Below are 16,759 nucleotides of genomic sequence, written 5' to 3'. Positions count from 1 at the left end.
CTTTGTACTTTTTTCTAATCATAACATGACTAATACAAACAAATCTAACCTCAAAGTTTTCAAAAACCTGACTCATAACCTCCCGAAAACGGGCCACCGTGTTGCTCCTCCAATGTAATATTCGAGGGATGTGACTATTGTCTTCATAGACCGTGAAATGCAATGCTTCCAATGCTGGGAACACTTCAAAGCCCAAATCTATTCACAACAATGAAACATTAATATCTGTAAATGTATTTACATAAAATAGTTAATTGCTGGATATGTGTTCACCTGAAGAGCGAAGCCAAACCCCCTTATGATGTACTCTCTTTCCACTTTGTTTGGGCATTTTTCTTTTTTGGGGCACTTTCACTCTTTGGTATTCAGCACAAACTACCCTCAACAGTGAAGCATTTGTCATTGCATATGACACTGCGCCCCATGGATACTTGTCAAACTCCTCTAGGTCTTCAGCCAACTTCAAATAGCGCATGTCAATAAGCACATGCTTTTCACTACCCAATAGAATAAAAATGGCAAAATAGACCATTCCAAGCTTAACGCATCCTCATCATCTGTGCACTCGATGAAGACGGTGTGTAGGTCCGAAAGGGTGGCAGGTTTATTGCTACTGAAGTATTTTCGCTTCAACGAGCAATTTTCATTTGTCGCCTTCGGAATGAAAGGGAGCTTTCCGAACCTTAGCCCCGTGATGAGGCAAAATTGTTGGGCTGTGAATTGTATCAACTTGTTACCCACAATGAATTTTATCCCATTCACCTGTGTAACTGTCTTAGGATCAGCCTTCCTCATCAACAGGCCGTGGACAATTTGTGAATTCCACTTGAGGTCCTCTATCAGTAATAGATGACCAAAACAACTTCCCTCGAACCTCTGTAACTGCTTCGTATTGAACTTCGCCTTTATTGTTGTAATGGCGGTCCTTGTGTGTGAAAGGGCAAATGGCTTTCCTTCGTACTTCTCATCCTCAGGAATCATAAGCTTTGCTTTACAAGCCATTCTCAAGTTCCCTGCACAACAACATCATACATATGGATCATTGGTTACCCATATTTCATACGTACATTACTCAAACTAATACTTTCAACCCATTTTGATATATGTATATACATATGACAAAACCATAAATGTTTGTAAGCCTCTTTTCTACTCTCCAACTCTCTCCACACTCTCCTCTTATCTACATTCCCTTCTACCAAATGTACATCCCATTCCATCCAAAAACCAAATACCACCCAAGTCTGAAAACAATTTCATCAACCACGGATCCACTTCATACAGGGTTTGGGCGAAATGGCTACAATAATTACTCCAAATGCATCAATGCCTACTACAATCTACTCATGACCATAGTTATATACATGTCTAGTCATATGCAATACAGTACCACACATGGAACATCAGTATTCACAGTTATGGACTCTGTGTGCAAACTAGACACGTCAAAATGTTACTGCAACTGCAACTGCTAAACCTAGATGGATGAACATGCAATTTCTAAACAGATACTGAAGCCCCATAAAATACCATTTTCAGACATATATCACAAGCTGCAAGCAAGGAATAACAACACAATTTAGCATGTTTTATACCACAGGGAAGAGAAAATTTCCACGCCAACTAACTTTAGTATTTCAAAATCACATAATTAACCATTAACACTGGAAGGGTGCAAAATATGCTACTACGTGCTGAAACACCAATGATACCAACAATTTTACTTCTGCATTATTACTCAACAGCTAATTCAGGGCCTACTGAGGTAATGGTGTGTTATAATGGAATAGCCATTGCCACCAGAATATTTTCCCACACTAAATATGACTCATAAAATGGAAGTCAAAACAAGCATCACAAACGAACCAATCCTAGATGACAAATAGCAATTTGAGGCACTTCATCGTCCATAGAGCAAACTCAATACACCAATACAAGTTTGATCCCAGCATGATCTAATTCACAGTTAAATTACATTATTATTGCAATCTCTCTAATTACTAAACTTCACAAATTCAGTCACAGGTTAGTGAAATTTTCCTTCTCAAATGATAACCATACAAAAACACAAACTAGTCAATAACAAATACAAAACCCACCTTAGAATCACTCCTTCTCTGCACAGAACCCAATTCGAACTCCCAGCAACACCTACAGCAAATCGCGACTTTTGTCTGTCACAGGATTGAGAAGGAGAAGGACGTTTGTGAACAAAGTCATAACCGAAACCAAAATTTAGGGTTTTTTTAGGCCTTGAATGAGCAGAGGAGAAGAGACCGACGTCGATTCAAGACTCGAAACTAGAGGGAACTGAGACACCGTCAAGAACCCCCTCACCAAACCCTAACATTGCCTGCAGAGAGAGAACGACAGAGTGCTGCTTAGGTTTTCGTGACAGCGGGAGAAATAGAGTGGAAGTGGTCGATGGACACAGAAACCGCCGAGAGAGGAAGAGAACCGTGACAGCGGGAGAAATAGAGTGGTGGTGGTCGATGGACACAAAAACCGCCGAGAGAGGAAGAGAACTGTGACAGAGAGCTGAGAAAGGAAGAGAAGCCAGAAGCGTTAGGTCGGCAATCAAAGGCCAATAACTCCCCAATACATGTGATTTTATATGGAGGGCAGTTTGGTCATTTCACGTTCACAAGTGATTATATCAGAACACAATTTGTAACCTGATCATTTCAGAACACCACTTGTGAAAACTGATTATATCAGCATATTTCCCAAGAAACAAAATATCAGAATTCACATAACATAGAGAAACGGAAATCATCACGCTTGTAGAAACTAAAAATCCATTAAACTTGTTTATAAAATTGAAATCATGTTTAGGGCTTCAAGATTAAGCCCTAACTAACAAGAAATTAGTTACTCATGGTCTTGGATGAACTCAAAAATAAATACATAAGAACTGAAAATTAAAAGAAGGAAGGAAAAGAAAGAACTCGTTCGCCGCTTTCTCCTCTTGCGCCGTTGATCTCTTTTGAACGTGAATCCTTTTCTATGAGCCTTGGGTAGTCTTTTATATCACTTATATCAGAGTTCTAAACCCTAAAATTGACTGAAAAGTCGTCCAAGAAGTCTTGGTAAACAAGGAATCCAAATAGGAAAGTAAAAATCACAATTCCTAACTCCACTGAAAAATACAGCTTAGCCCAATTTTCACACGATTTGGGGATCTTCGACATTGTAGAAAAATCATTAAAAATATATTTTAGAAAGATAAATGTCTTATCTTTCCAACCATATATAGCACATAACTTGAAAAATTCGGAAAGGCTTCCGTTTCTTCACATTCACGTAACATGTACGAAACTGTCCTGTCTGCACGTGGGCTAATTTTACTTGTAATACTGTACCAATTGGCTTGGTAGAAAATTCTAGAAAAATTATAGATTGAACTTCAAGATGTTAGCTTTCATCTCCAATTGGTCTTGCTCTAAAATTCCTCCGAAAAGTTGATTTTCCCTCAAAACCCTTCTAAGAGCGCAGAAAAGCTGAAAATCAAAAAAATAAAGTAATAAGCCCTTTTTAAATCTAATTCTCTTACAAAACTAAAGTAAAAAGAGTACATAAATGAGTATATTTATGGACTTATCATGATGACCACGTGGGAACCTGGGCTCCAAGATTAGGATAACTATTATCAAATTGCCAACACCTCATGCTAAAATAGAGCTTAATCACCTAGGTAAAATGACACTTGGAGTCTAAAGTGTGTTGGTAAAAAGATCTAGGCTATTGAACTTGGTCAAAAAGAAACAAAGAGATAAAGCTGTCAAAAAACAAAACATATACTTATTATAGAGTTGCATCTGTTGCACACTCGGTTGTAACCATGATTTTATTGCGGTGCTTCATTTATTGACTTTTGACTTTGAAGTCTTGCCCTATCTGTCAAGTGGGCTTGGCTACAGTTTATATGTCGGTTTCCTACTTAGATTTTGTGGTGTGTATTGACTTGGTCCATCACGTGAAAGAAAAAAAAAAAGTATTGACTCGGTCTCTCCAGTGGAAGAAAGCAGATGATTTATGTGGCCTCTGCTCTTGTGTATTCATGTTGATTTATGGGTTGGAGGAATCCTCTATAATCATGGATTGGACGTGAAGATATATGCTGAGGAAATTCCGAACAAAGAGCTCCATAATCTTGAATTCAAGTTTAGCTTTACCCACCAACCTACTTTCAGTCTTTTATCATCCCTACTTACAATTAATATTGAAATACTATTTCTTCTTTTGTTGTCTGATAATATGTGTACATATTGTATTCTGTTGTAAAAAGTCTTGATATGGAGCCCACACAACTATTCATTACTGTTCATTACTGTTCATTACTGTTCATTTGGCGGCTTTGATAGAGTTTGTCTGTCACGGGTGAACAGTGATGAATAGTGATGAATAGTGATTATTTCAGCCTATAAATAAGAAGAGAAACGGAAAGAAGAAAAAAGAAGAAAAAGAGAAAGGAAGAGAAAGAAAGAAAAGAGAGAAGAGAAAGCAGAGAGAAATTCTCCTAGAGAGAAAATTCAGTGAGCCACATATGTTGTAAACACTAAAGTTGTAACCATATTATTTTTATAGTGAAAGGTTACTGCTGCTGCTCTCCGAGGACGTAGGCATAGCCGAACCTCGTTAAAAGCTGTGTCTTATCTATTCTACGTGCAGCTCAATATCCGCATATATTCCAGGTTATTTTATAACACGTTATCAGCACGATAGTCTCTCCTTTTATTTATGAAATTTTTCCAACTCAACACTATATAATATACTATATCTATCTGCTTCTCTTTTACTAACCATTAACAAAAATGGACCCTTGGTAATACTAAACATATTATCAGTGGGAGACCGTTACTAATACTAATTTTTTTTTTTTATTCGGTGGTGGTTTTAACCCCACATTTAATTTTATTTATGGTATGGTGTAGGCTTATTACCCATACGGCAATATTTATTTAAAGGGTGCTGCGGGTTTATCGTCCACGCCTTTACTTTTATTTAAATGAATGGAGCAGAATTAGTGCCCATACAAGCACATTTACTTTACCGCACATTTACTTTACCGCACATTTACTAACCATTAACAAAAATGGACCCTTGGTAATACTAAACATATTATCAGTGGGAGACCGTTACTAATACTAACTTTTCTTATTTTATTCGGTGGTGGTTTTAACCCCACATTTAATTTTATTTAAAGTATGGTGCGGGTTTATGTCCATACCAGCAAATTCATAACACTTTACTTTTATCTTCAATTAATATACCTGAATAATGAGGACCTGAAATTCATATTAATAAGTGGCTTAATATTCAATTAATATACCTGAATAATGAGGACCTGAAATTCCGATTAATAAGTGGCTTAATATTCAATTAATATACCTGAATAATGAGGACCTGAAATTCCTATTAATAAGTGGCTTAATATTCCAGATCTCGAGCCTAAAGTTTTGGATGGCAAATTTGGCAAAACTAGAGTTTGCTGCCTTGGACCTTTCCGGGGACAACTATTTATCATGGGTCCTGGATGCCAAAATTCATCTACGAGCCAATGGCCTCGGACAAACAATTGTAGATGAGAATGATGCTTCGCCTGAAGAGAATGCGAAGGCCATGATTTTTCTTCGCCGCCACATCCATGAAGCGCTGAAGAGCGAATATGTGGTGGTTGATGAACCGTTGGTTCTGTGGAAAGCTATAGGTGAAAGATACGATCACCAGAAGACGATGACTCTCCCAAGAGCTAGATACGAATGGACCCACTTGAGATTTCAAGATTTCAAGTCAGTGTCCGAGTATAACTCTGCTATGCACAGAATTACCTCATTAATGAGGCTATGTGGGGAAAATATATCTGAGGAGGATATGCTCGAAAAAACTCTGAGCACTTTTCATGCTTCAAATGTCCTCCTTCAACAGCAATACAAACATAGCAGTTTCAAGAAGTACTCGGAACTTGTATCTTGCCTCTTGTTAGCTGAGCAGAATAATGAGCTCTTATTAAAGAATCACCAATCTCGCCCATCGGGCTCAGCACCACTTCCTGAAATAAATGCTGCATCTCAGGAAGTGAATGCCACTTCATCTCGTGGCAGTATCCACAGACGTGGGCGAGGGGGCAAGCGTGGTCACTGGCAAGGAAGTAGAAAAAATCATGGTGCTCGTTCAGAGGGCATAGGTCCAAGGAGCGGTCCATCCATGAATGGCAAAAATGCATCCCGTAATAAGGGAAAGGCACAGATGAGCCATGTGCCTAGAAATGTTGAAAGCCCTTGTCACAGATGTGGTGCAAGGGGACATTGGATGCGCGCATGTCGTACGCCCAGGCATTTGGCGGATCTCTATCAAGCTTCACTTAAGAACAGGAAAGTGGAGATAAATTACATTGATCATGCTCCGCCAGCCACAGATGGCTCATCAGAAATATCACGTAAGCTAAACAAGATGCATCTAGATGTTTCTGATTTTGTTACTGAAAAAGGGAATGAAGGTTATGAGTCCGAATTAGATTAAATTCCTTAATGTACTATTTGTATTAGCTGAAGTGTTGTTTAAATTTCAATCCAATAAAAGTGGTAATGTTGTCTTCTTTATTAAATCCGAATTAGATTAAATTCCTTAATGTACTATTTGTATTAGCTGAAGTGTTGTTTAAATAAAAGTGGAAATGTTGTCTTCTTTATATATTCCAGCTCATTTTACTTATTTGGTGGCATGGATGTAAATTATGGATGCCCTCAAAACAAAGGCTATGGCAGAGATATTTGTCTCGCAGACAGCGCAACTACTCATACGATCTTTCAAGATCGGAAGTATTTCTCAAAATTAATGCTTACAAAAGCAAAGGTAACAACCATATCAGGTCCTGCAGATCTGATCGAAGGTTCAGGAATAGCCCAAATTATGTTACCGAATGGAACAATATTGTCCATTCCAGATGCTTTGTATTCATCTAACTCCAGAAGGAATCTGTTGAGTTTCAAAGATATACGTTTGAATGGCTACCATGTTGAAACAAAGAAAGAGGAAAACATGGAATATCTTTGTATTACCTCCAGTGATACCCAAAAGCGTATACTGGAAAAGCTTTGTGAGCTCTCATCAGGGTTGTATTACACAACCATACGGACAATTGAGGCACATAGTGTCATGGACCAAAGAGTCTACTGACTCAAATGCTTTTAAGCTTTGGCATGACAGATTGGGTCATCCTGGATCCACCATGATGCGCAGGATCATCACCAACTCTAAAGGACATCCCTTGTTGACTAAACACATTATGTTATCAAGCGACATCTTTTGCCAAGCTTGTTCACAAGGGAAGTTGGTGATCAGACCATCACAACCAAAGGTTGATGTTGAGTCTCCATCATGTTTGCAGAGAATTCAAGGGGACATTTGTGGACCCATTCATCCCCCATGTGGACCATTTCGGTACTTTATGGTCTTGGTGGACGCATCTACCCGATGGTCACATGTTTGTCTTTTATCTACTCGGAATATGGCATTTGCTAGGCTTTTGGCTCAGATAATTAAATTACGAGCCCAATTCCCAGATTATCCCATTAAGTCAATCAGACTCGATAATGCTGGTGAATTTACATCTCAGACTTTTGATGACTACTGCATGTCATTAGGCATTGATATTGAACATCCTGTTCCCCATGTGCATACTCAAAATGGCTTGGCAGAAGCTTTAATTAAACGCCTTCAATTGATAGCACGCACTTTGCTAATGAAAACAAAGTTGCCAGTTTCTGCTTGGGGATATGCCATTTTACATGCAGCATCGCTTGTGCGATTGAGGCCAGTCGCCAATAATCAAGGTTCTCCAATACAACTCGTATTGGGAAATCAACCAAACATTTCACATTTAAGAATTTTTGGGTGTGCGGTATATGTGCCTATTGCACCATCGCAACGTACTAAGATGGGCCCTCAACGCAGATTGGGAATTTATGTTGGTGTTGATTCACCATCTATCATCAGATACTTGGAACCCCTGACGGGTGATATTTTTACCGCACGATTTGCGGATTGTGATTTTAATGAGACAATCTTCCCACCTTTAGGTGGAGAAAAATCTGTGTCTAAAGAACAAGGCAAACTCATTCCTGAAAAACGACATGAATTATCCTGGAATGTATCCACATTGTCTCATCTCGATCCTCATACTGCTCAACGCGAAAACGAAGTGAGAAGGATCGTTCACCTCCAAAGTATTGCAAATCAGATGCCAGATGCATTTAATGATGCAGCAAAGGTGACAAAATCTCATATCCCAGCTGCAAATGCACCCGCACGGATTGATGTCCATAATGGACAAAGCAATGTGCCAGCAAATGGTTCATCTGCTGCACACCTAAAACGTGGCAGACCACTAGGTTCAAAGGATTCAGTTCCTCGAAAGAGGAAGTTGATGGACAAAATGAATCCAAATGAAATAAATAGAGAGCCCACAATTCATAATTCAAATGCCCCCAAAGAGGGACAGGTACTTCTTGACAAGGAAAACGTCATTGGTGAAACAAGTGCCCCTGGAGTGGCAACTGTACCTGAAAGTCAAGAAATCTCCATAAATTATACGTCCACTAATGAATTGTGGAGTAGAAATGAGATGATCATCGATGATATATTTGCATTCTCAGTGGCTGCTGAAATCATAAAAGATGATGATATTGAACCGCGCTCTATTAATGAATGTACACAGAGGCAAGATTGGCCCAAGTGGAAGGATGCAATCCAGGCAGAATTAAATTCTTTGGAAAAGAGAAGTGTTTTTGGACATATTAGTCCAACTCCACCCAATGTGAACCCTGTAGGTTACAAGTGGGTATTTACAAGAAAGCGCAATGAGAAAAATGAGATCTCAAGGTATAAAGCGCGACTCGTTGCGCAAGGTTTTTCACAAAGGCCTGGAATTGATTATGTGGAAACGTACTCTCCAGTAATGGACACAATTACATTCCGTTACCTAATAAGTTTGGCGGTTTCAGAAAAACTTGAAATGAGACTCATGGATGTCATTACCGCATATTTGTATGGAGAATTGGATACAGATATATACATGAAAGTTCCAGAAGGATTCAGGTTGCCTGAAGCTGCCAGAAACAAACCACGGGGCATGTTCTCGGTTAAATTGAGAAGATCATTATATGGGCTAAAACAATCTGGACGAATGTGGTACAATCGTCTCAGTAAGTATTTACTGAAGGAAGGATACACAAATGATCCTGTTTGCCCATGTGTGTTTATTAAGAAATCAAAGTCTGGATTTGCGATAGTGGCAGTATATGTCGACGACATGAATCTAATTGGAACTTCTGCAGAGCTTCAAAAGACTGTTGATTATCTCAAACGTGAGTTTGAGATGAAGGATCTTGGAAAGACAAAATATTGTCTTGGCTTGCAGATTGAGCACAGTGCTAATGGAATTTTGGTGCATCAATCAACTTATACTGAGAAAGTATTGAAACGGTTTGGCATGGATAAAGCCCATCCACTTAGCACTCTAATAGTCGTTCGATCGCTTGACACTAAGAAAGACCCATATCGTCCAAAAGGGAATGATGAAATGGTCCTTGGTCCAGAAGTACCATATCTTAGTGCAATAGGAGCTTTATTGTACCTAGCACAATGTACCAGACCAGACATATCATTCTCAGTAAATCTGTTAGCAAGGTACAGTTCTGCTCCAACAAGGCGACACTGGACCGGCATCAAACATGTTCTACGATACCTTCGTGGGACAACAGACAGGGGGTTATTCTATTCCAGTAAATCGACCAACGCCCAGAGTATTATTGGTTATGCTGATGCAGGATATCTCTCTGATCCACATCAAGGACGATCACAGACTGGGTATGTATTTACATGTGGAGGAACTGCGATCTCATGGCGCTCAACAAAACAAACATTAGTGGCCACATCTTCCAATCACTCAGAAATACTTGCCCTCCATGAAGCCAGTCGTGAATGCGTTTGGTTAAGATCGGTAATCCATCACATCCGAAGCACATGTGTCGTACCCTCAACAACAGACACTCCAACAATTCTGAATGAGGACAATGCAGCTTGTATTGCTCAGATCACAGGAGGATATATCAAGGGTGACAGGACCAAACACATATCACCAAAGTTTTTCTATACACATGAGCTCCAGAAGAGTCAAGAAATCAAAGTCAGACAAATCCGCTCAAGTGATAACCTGGCAGATCTCTTCACTAAATCATTGCCGAAATATACATTCCAAAAGTTAGTACATGGCATCGGATTACGACAACTCTGCAAGCAATCAAGTTGGAACATGCAAAATCAGGGGGAGCATTCAAGAGTCCTCTAACATAGGACATATGCACGTTGTACTCTTTTTCCTTCGCTTAGATTTTCCCACTGGGTTTTTCCAAGCAAGGTTTTAATGAGGCAACCAATCTAGGGACATGTGGTCTCCAAGAGGGAGTGTTGTAAAAAGTCTTGATATGGAGCCCACACACTATTCATTACTGTTCATTACTGTTCATTTGGCGGCTTTGATAGAGTTTGTCTGTCACGGGTGAACAGTGATGAATAGTGATGAATAGTGATTATTTCAGCCTATAAATAAGAAGAGAAACGGAAAGAAGAAAAAAGAAGAAAAAGAGAAAGGAAGAGAAAGAAAGAAAAGAGAGAAGAGAAAGCAGAGAGAAATTCTCCTAGAGAGAAAATTCAGTGAGCCACATATGTTGTAAACACTAAAGTTGTAACCATATTATTTTTATAGTGAAAGGTTACTGCTGCTGCTCTCCGAGGACGTAGGCATAGCTGAACCTCGTTAAAAGCTGTGTCTTATCTATTCTACGTGCAGCTCAATATCCGCATATATTCCAGGTTATTTTATAACATATTCTTATTTTTTTGATTTCTTGGTTGGAAAGCAGATGATTTTGTGCAAATCAAAGATTCGATCATAACTCCAATGACCAAAAATGTAATTACCTCTATTTTGAATATAAAAATAGGGAGGGGGAAGGGCCATGACCACACTGGTTTGCCCCTGCCTGGGTTCACATTGTTGGGTCTCGCTTTATGTCTTTCGAGCACAATGTGTTTGACAAAACGCCTTAGTGTGTTTCAAATTACTATTTTCAGAACTTGATACGATATGCATGATTTGCCTCAATTTGTTTTGAATAAGAAATTAAAAAGTATACACAACACCCTTTTCAGAAATCATATATTTAAATAGTAGTGCTACGGGCACCAACTTATATACCAACTTTTGGTTACCAATTGATATGGCATATAACATGGATTGTCATGGCACGTGCTACATCATCAATTTTAATTTAGTTAATTTAGTATTTTTTTTAAAACTATTTTCATTTAAATCATTAAGCAGTTTAACAATCCCTCCCCCGCCACAACAATATTACCTCAACACCATCGCGGCCACACTATCATCCTTCAAACATCTACGGAGCCGATATGGCTTTTCTCTTTTGCTGGTTTAACCACGGCCTAGAAATTCCAAGTTGATTTGGGGAAATACTATGATGGAATGGAGAGGATGATATGGCACCACGGATTAATCTCAAATAGCACGTAGTATTCAGTTCCATGGATATGCAACCAAGCAACAATATTTTTCCAGATTTGAAGGGAGGGTGGATATGCCCCCGATTTTGGTTGAATTTAAATCACAGAGCCCAAGAGCCCTAAGGCCCAAGGCTAACTATTTGATTAATTAATATATATATATATATATATATATTAACCATTAAACACATAATTCTCACATATTATTGAATAAAAATGATATATACTAAAAAAAAAGAGTATAGCCGCCCGGCTATATTCAGTCCCCTTATTTGCTTTTAAAAATAGTATAGCCGTGCGGCTGTACGTAAAGAAAGAAAAAAAAACCACTGCTAGTCGTTTGACACGTGGTGCATAAGCGCTGGGCGGGTCTGTATGCATACATGTATAGTATAGCCGCCCGGCTATGGCTTTACTCATTATCCAACTTTTTTTTGAAAAATAGTATAGCCAGCCGGCTTTACTCATTTGACACGTGGCACCTAGGCCATGGGCGCGTCCCTTTTTTTTTATATATATATGAATAGTATAGCCGTGCGGCTATACTGTTTAAAATGAAAATTTAATCTGGGAAATTTTTTTTTAAAAATAAAATATTAAAAAATATATAATTAGTTTCTTATCTTTTGTTTTTTCGCCTACTACTTTAATTTAATATATGTAATTAAGTAATATGTTAGCCTTTTTTAATTACTTTAATTACTAATATATATTTTAAACAACACAAAGAATAATAAAATTAAATATGGCGTTTGCTCCACTAGGATACAACTTTCTAAATCAAAGTCCTAGCACTAGGGCTTTCATTTCTAGCGAAATTTTTGGGTTTATCTATGCGGCTATACAAGAATGATGATATGACTGTTCTTTGCGAATTTATAGGACAAACTCAAAACATTATTTAAAAATAATTCAAATAATTAAATAACTAATCGGGTTTAATTTAAATCACATAGCCCAAGAGCCCCAAGGCCGAAAGCCAATCTTTTGATTAATTAAAAGAGATCCATTATTAGTAGATTCCATGACTTGAGTAGGTCAATAGGCTTAAGATGATAAAATAAAATAAAATTAAAAGAGATGATGTGAGAAATGATATGACAGTCTATGTCATATGCCACATCAGTTGGTATGTAAAAGTTGATACACAAGTTGGTGTCTATAATATTATTGATATTTAAAACTTAAATGTTAAAATAATTCCTATATTGGTACCGATCAATTTAGTCTCGTGTTGTAAATATGGCAAACGTTCTAATTCCGTTTAAACTTAAATATGGTAGAATTGGAAAAGCCCTCCTTGATTGTTGCTGGCTTGACAGAGTCATACAATCATAATTTTTGTGATATCTGCTACATTCCACAAATATAAATTAAAATATTAAAGATACACACTAAATATTTCCACGACTAACAAAAAAAAAAGCATAATTAAATTAAAATATGAAACCAGAAAGGCAGGCATAATTCTTATTTCTTGGATCTTAAAATACCTTAGGCACAACAAGGAGATCAAACTTGCATTGTTCCTCCTAATCAATTCAACGTCTCCACCACCTTTGATTTATGTGAACATGTCTTTGATGAATACCAATTCTTTCCTCCAGCTGAGGGAATATCTTGAGAAGGATGCTGCACATAGCTCTGTAATACCACTTACTCCATCTCTTGCACAGCACAAGTGATCCAATGGCAACTCCACAGCCAAATGTAAATCCAAGTTCGACACTGATAAGATCCCAATTAACCTCATGATGATGTCCAGAATTTGGAGGCCTTCTATTCACTGTTGGTGGTGGTGACAATCCTGCTTTGTTATCCACCGTCAAAGGAGGCCCCCATAGTCCTTTGTTACCTGTAAAGGAGGCTTTTGGAAATGTTGAAAATTGAGTACTGGTTGGGATCCTGCCGACCAGTTGATTGTTTGAGAGATTCAAGAACGAAAGGAAAGTAAGCTTTCCCAACTGTGGTGGAATGTACCCACTCAACTTGTTCTGTGACAGGTCCAAGCACTCGAGTGCGCTCATGTTACCAAATGAGGATGGGATTTCGCCTGTGAAAGCATTTTTGGACAAATTAAGGGCATATAGTAATTTGAATTCTCCCATTTCCTTGGGTATTGGACCACTGAAATTATTGCATGAGAAGTCAATCAAGGTGAAGATACATAGAATCTTTACCATATTCATCTCTGAACCTTTGTTGGTAACTGTAATACTTATACCATACTCAAAGCCCAAAGAAACCTCCACCAATCTATCACTGTTTCTGTCCAGTGGATTTATAGATATCCTTCTAAGCTCGTGGCCGTTGATTGTCAATTGGGAACCCTCTTCGGTAACCATCATTGTATGCCATGTTCTCCAAAGTATTCCCTGTATTTCACCACGGAAATTATTGTGAGCTAGGTCTATGATTTGAAGCCTTGGCCAGGTGCCATTGGTGTTGAGACATTCAATGCCTCCATAAAAGTTGTTGGACCGCAAAACATGGGAAGCTATCTATTATATTATTGTTTCCCATGTTTAAAACCTTCAACTTAGTGCATTTAGCTAGAGATTTTGGAACCTGGCCACCAAATCGATTTCTACCGATCTCTAGAATTTCCAATGAACTATCTTTAGAAACTTCAACATTAGAAATAGTTCCAATGAGGTTGTTTCTCGCTAAGTTAAGTACACTAATATCGCGTATTGCAGTCAAGCATTGGGGAATCATGCCACTGAGAGAATTATTAGACATATCAAGAATCTGAATATTTGGGGCATTGCATATTGATGCTGGAATGAGCCCATGCAAGTTATTGCTCGAAAGAGAGAAGAACAGTGTGTCTGTGAGGAAATCACCAATATTTGATGGTATAGAGCTGAAATTATTTCTCGAGTAATCCAGATACTTGGCAAATGGTAGGAAAGTGGGGATTTGTCCCTGAAGTTGATTTGAATGAAGGTCAACAATTTTCACCGTAGAATTATATAAAGGAGGTTCCAGAGTAACCAAGGAGTTACAAGAAAGATTTAGGGAATCAAGTTGATTGGAACTCCAAATCCAATGGGGTATCTTGCCCTGGATGTGGTTTTCTGAAAGGTTCAAACTGGATAATGTGGATTGATTTCTCAAGAAATATGGGATTGTTGTCAAATTGTTAGCAGCCAAATTCAATGAAACAATTTGAGGAAACGAGGAATATGAGGAATCCGTACCATTGTATAAACTCAGCAAGCTATTGTTTGAAAGGTCGATGTTCGTAAGATATTTTAGCTGTTGAGGGCCATTGAACGGAAAGGTATTGAAATTGTTGGAAGAAAGCTGAAGTGATTCAAGGAATTGAAAATTAAATATAGACACTGATATTTGTCCTTCCAAATTGTTGAAGCTTAAATCAAGGTTAACTAAGTTGGAAGAGACATTAGAAAATGTAAGTTCACCAGAGAATTGATTGTAGGAAAGGTTTATTTCTGACAATAAGGGAAGAGAAAAGAGTGACGACGGGATTGATCCAGTAAAATTGCATTTGAAAAGATCTATCCTGAACAACATTTTGAGGTTTCCAATTGATTCAGGCAGTGACCCTGAAAAGTTTGTCTGGCGTAGAATCAACCGCTGAAGAGATCCATTATTCTTGGGAAATTCTGGCAAGGAACCACCAAGTTTAAAATTACCCGAAAGGTCAATAATCTGTAGAGTAGGTACCTGAAAGATCTCTTTGGGAAATGTTCCATTCAATTGACAACCACTGAGACTCAAGGAAGTCAACTTTGAAAAATTGGCAAAGAATCCTGGAATTGGATCGGAGATGGGGTTCCAACTCAAGTCCAACACCCTTAGGTTTGAAAGGTTGGCAAAGGAACCTGGAATATAAGAGATGTAGTTCGAACTCAAGTCCAACTCTCTCAGGTTTGGAAAGTTGGTGAAGGATCCTGGAATTGGACCGGAGATAGTTTCTAGGCTAAGGTCAAGACCAACAACGTGCCCATTGCTAGTGCAAGTAACACCACCCCAAGAACAACAGTCGGTGCTTGAATTCCAAGACATGAGCCGGGAAGGTAGATCAAATTGAAGGCTTTTCTTCAAATAGAGCAACGATTGTTGCTGGTTTTTAATACACTGGTTGTGAACTGCAGGGAGGAGGATATTGAAGCAGAGGAGGAACAAGTAATGCAGCAAAGTTTTCATTTTGGAAAAACCTTTTACTTTGAGAGACACTAGCTGATGAGGGAAAGTTTTGATGAGAAAGAAAAGTTGTGCTGTCTTTAATATATACATATCATCATATGTAATTATATGCATGGTAGAATAGAATTGGAAAAGGACACCATGTAGCTTTGATGAGATTAAATCTTTCTCGTCGGTGACGGTTTGACTTTGAAGTCTTCTACCAATATCTAATCTCGTAGTAGTAACCCGGAAAGTGGTATAGAACAAAAATAAAGATGTCCTGCAAAAAGGCCTCCACGAGATTCATGGTTGGCTTAAAGGTCTTTCTTTTCTTTTCTTCTTTGAATTGAATATATCATACAAATCATACAAATGGAATAGTGAGGAATCATATCTTTCATGATTATACATATATATTTGATCTTAAAAAAGCAACTTTTAAACCTCAATCTTACGATTATGTCAATTTTATCATTCCGTTGCCGCTTGCTAAAATTATGTGTTTTTTTTCTTCTTTTGTTTTTGTGAAATGAGTCAGTGTATATTAGAAATTGGATTTAGAAGGCTTGATTGGTTTTTATTGTTCAACGAGACTAATTATACTCAACCATATCTCAAGTTCTCAAATAATTCTTACTAAACTTATTATGTGTAATATTTAAGCGGTTATCCATAGTAAATAGAAAAATTAAAAATAACATATTAATTGTAGGTCTGGTTGCTCCCAAAAAAATTAGCGGGTTTAATACACTGGATTTTAATCCAGAAATTTTCAGTGCATTTAATTCCAAGTTAAACTCAATTAAACTCGAATTTTTAAATATTTAACAACCAAAAGAAGCAAAACTCTACATTTTTTTTTTTTTTTTTTGCAAGGGGATACTAATATGTCGGATTGAGAGACTATGAACATTGTGGAAATTGTGATGCGAATGTGATGTTGCTTTATGGATTGACTTGTTGACATTAAAGTCTTTCCTTATCTTGTGTAATGGACCCGGCTACAGTTTACACGGTT

The 16,759-nt window shown here is 37.9% G+C and overlaps 1 protein-coding gene across 1 annotated transcript; it reads right to left on the bottom strand.

Annotated features, from left to right (window-relative positions):
• LOC18766744 (receptor like protein 30) lies at positions 463–15,759 on the bottom strand. Its single transcript, XM_020570930.1, has 3 exons — positions 14,116–15,759; positions 13,175–13,958; positions 463–1,013 (listed from the first exon to the last, which is right to left on the bottom strand). Exons 1-3 carry the CDS (start codon positions 15,757–15,759, stop codon positions 463–465), a joined length of 2,979 nt encoding a protein of 992 aa, XP_020426519.1.

This window comes from Prunus persica, chromosome G8, assembly GCF_000346465.2.
Source record: "Prunus persica cultivar Lovell chromosome G8, Prunus_persica_NCBIv2, whole genome shotgun sequence".
NCBI classification, from domain to species: domain Eukaryota; kingdom Viridiplantae; phylum Streptophyta; class Magnoliopsida; order Rosales; family Rosaceae; genus Prunus; species Prunus persica.
Note: the sequence above shows the minus strand (reverse complement) of the source record. Positions and strands in the feature narration are given on the sequence as shown.

Coding starts and splice junctions, on each gene's coding strand:
- LOC18766744 (XM_020570930.1), bottom strand. CDS start 15,759: ATGAAAACTTTGCTGCATTACTTGTTCCTCCTCTGCTTCAATATCCTC. Junction 13,959..14,115: donor CTAAATGCACTAAGTTGAAG/GTTTTAAACATG, acceptor GGTGAAATACAG/GGAATACTTTGGAGAACATG. Junction 1,014..13,174: donor TCAGCTGGAGGAAAGAATTG/GTATTCATCAAA, acceptor GTTGTTGTGCAG/GGAACTTGAGAATGGCTTGT.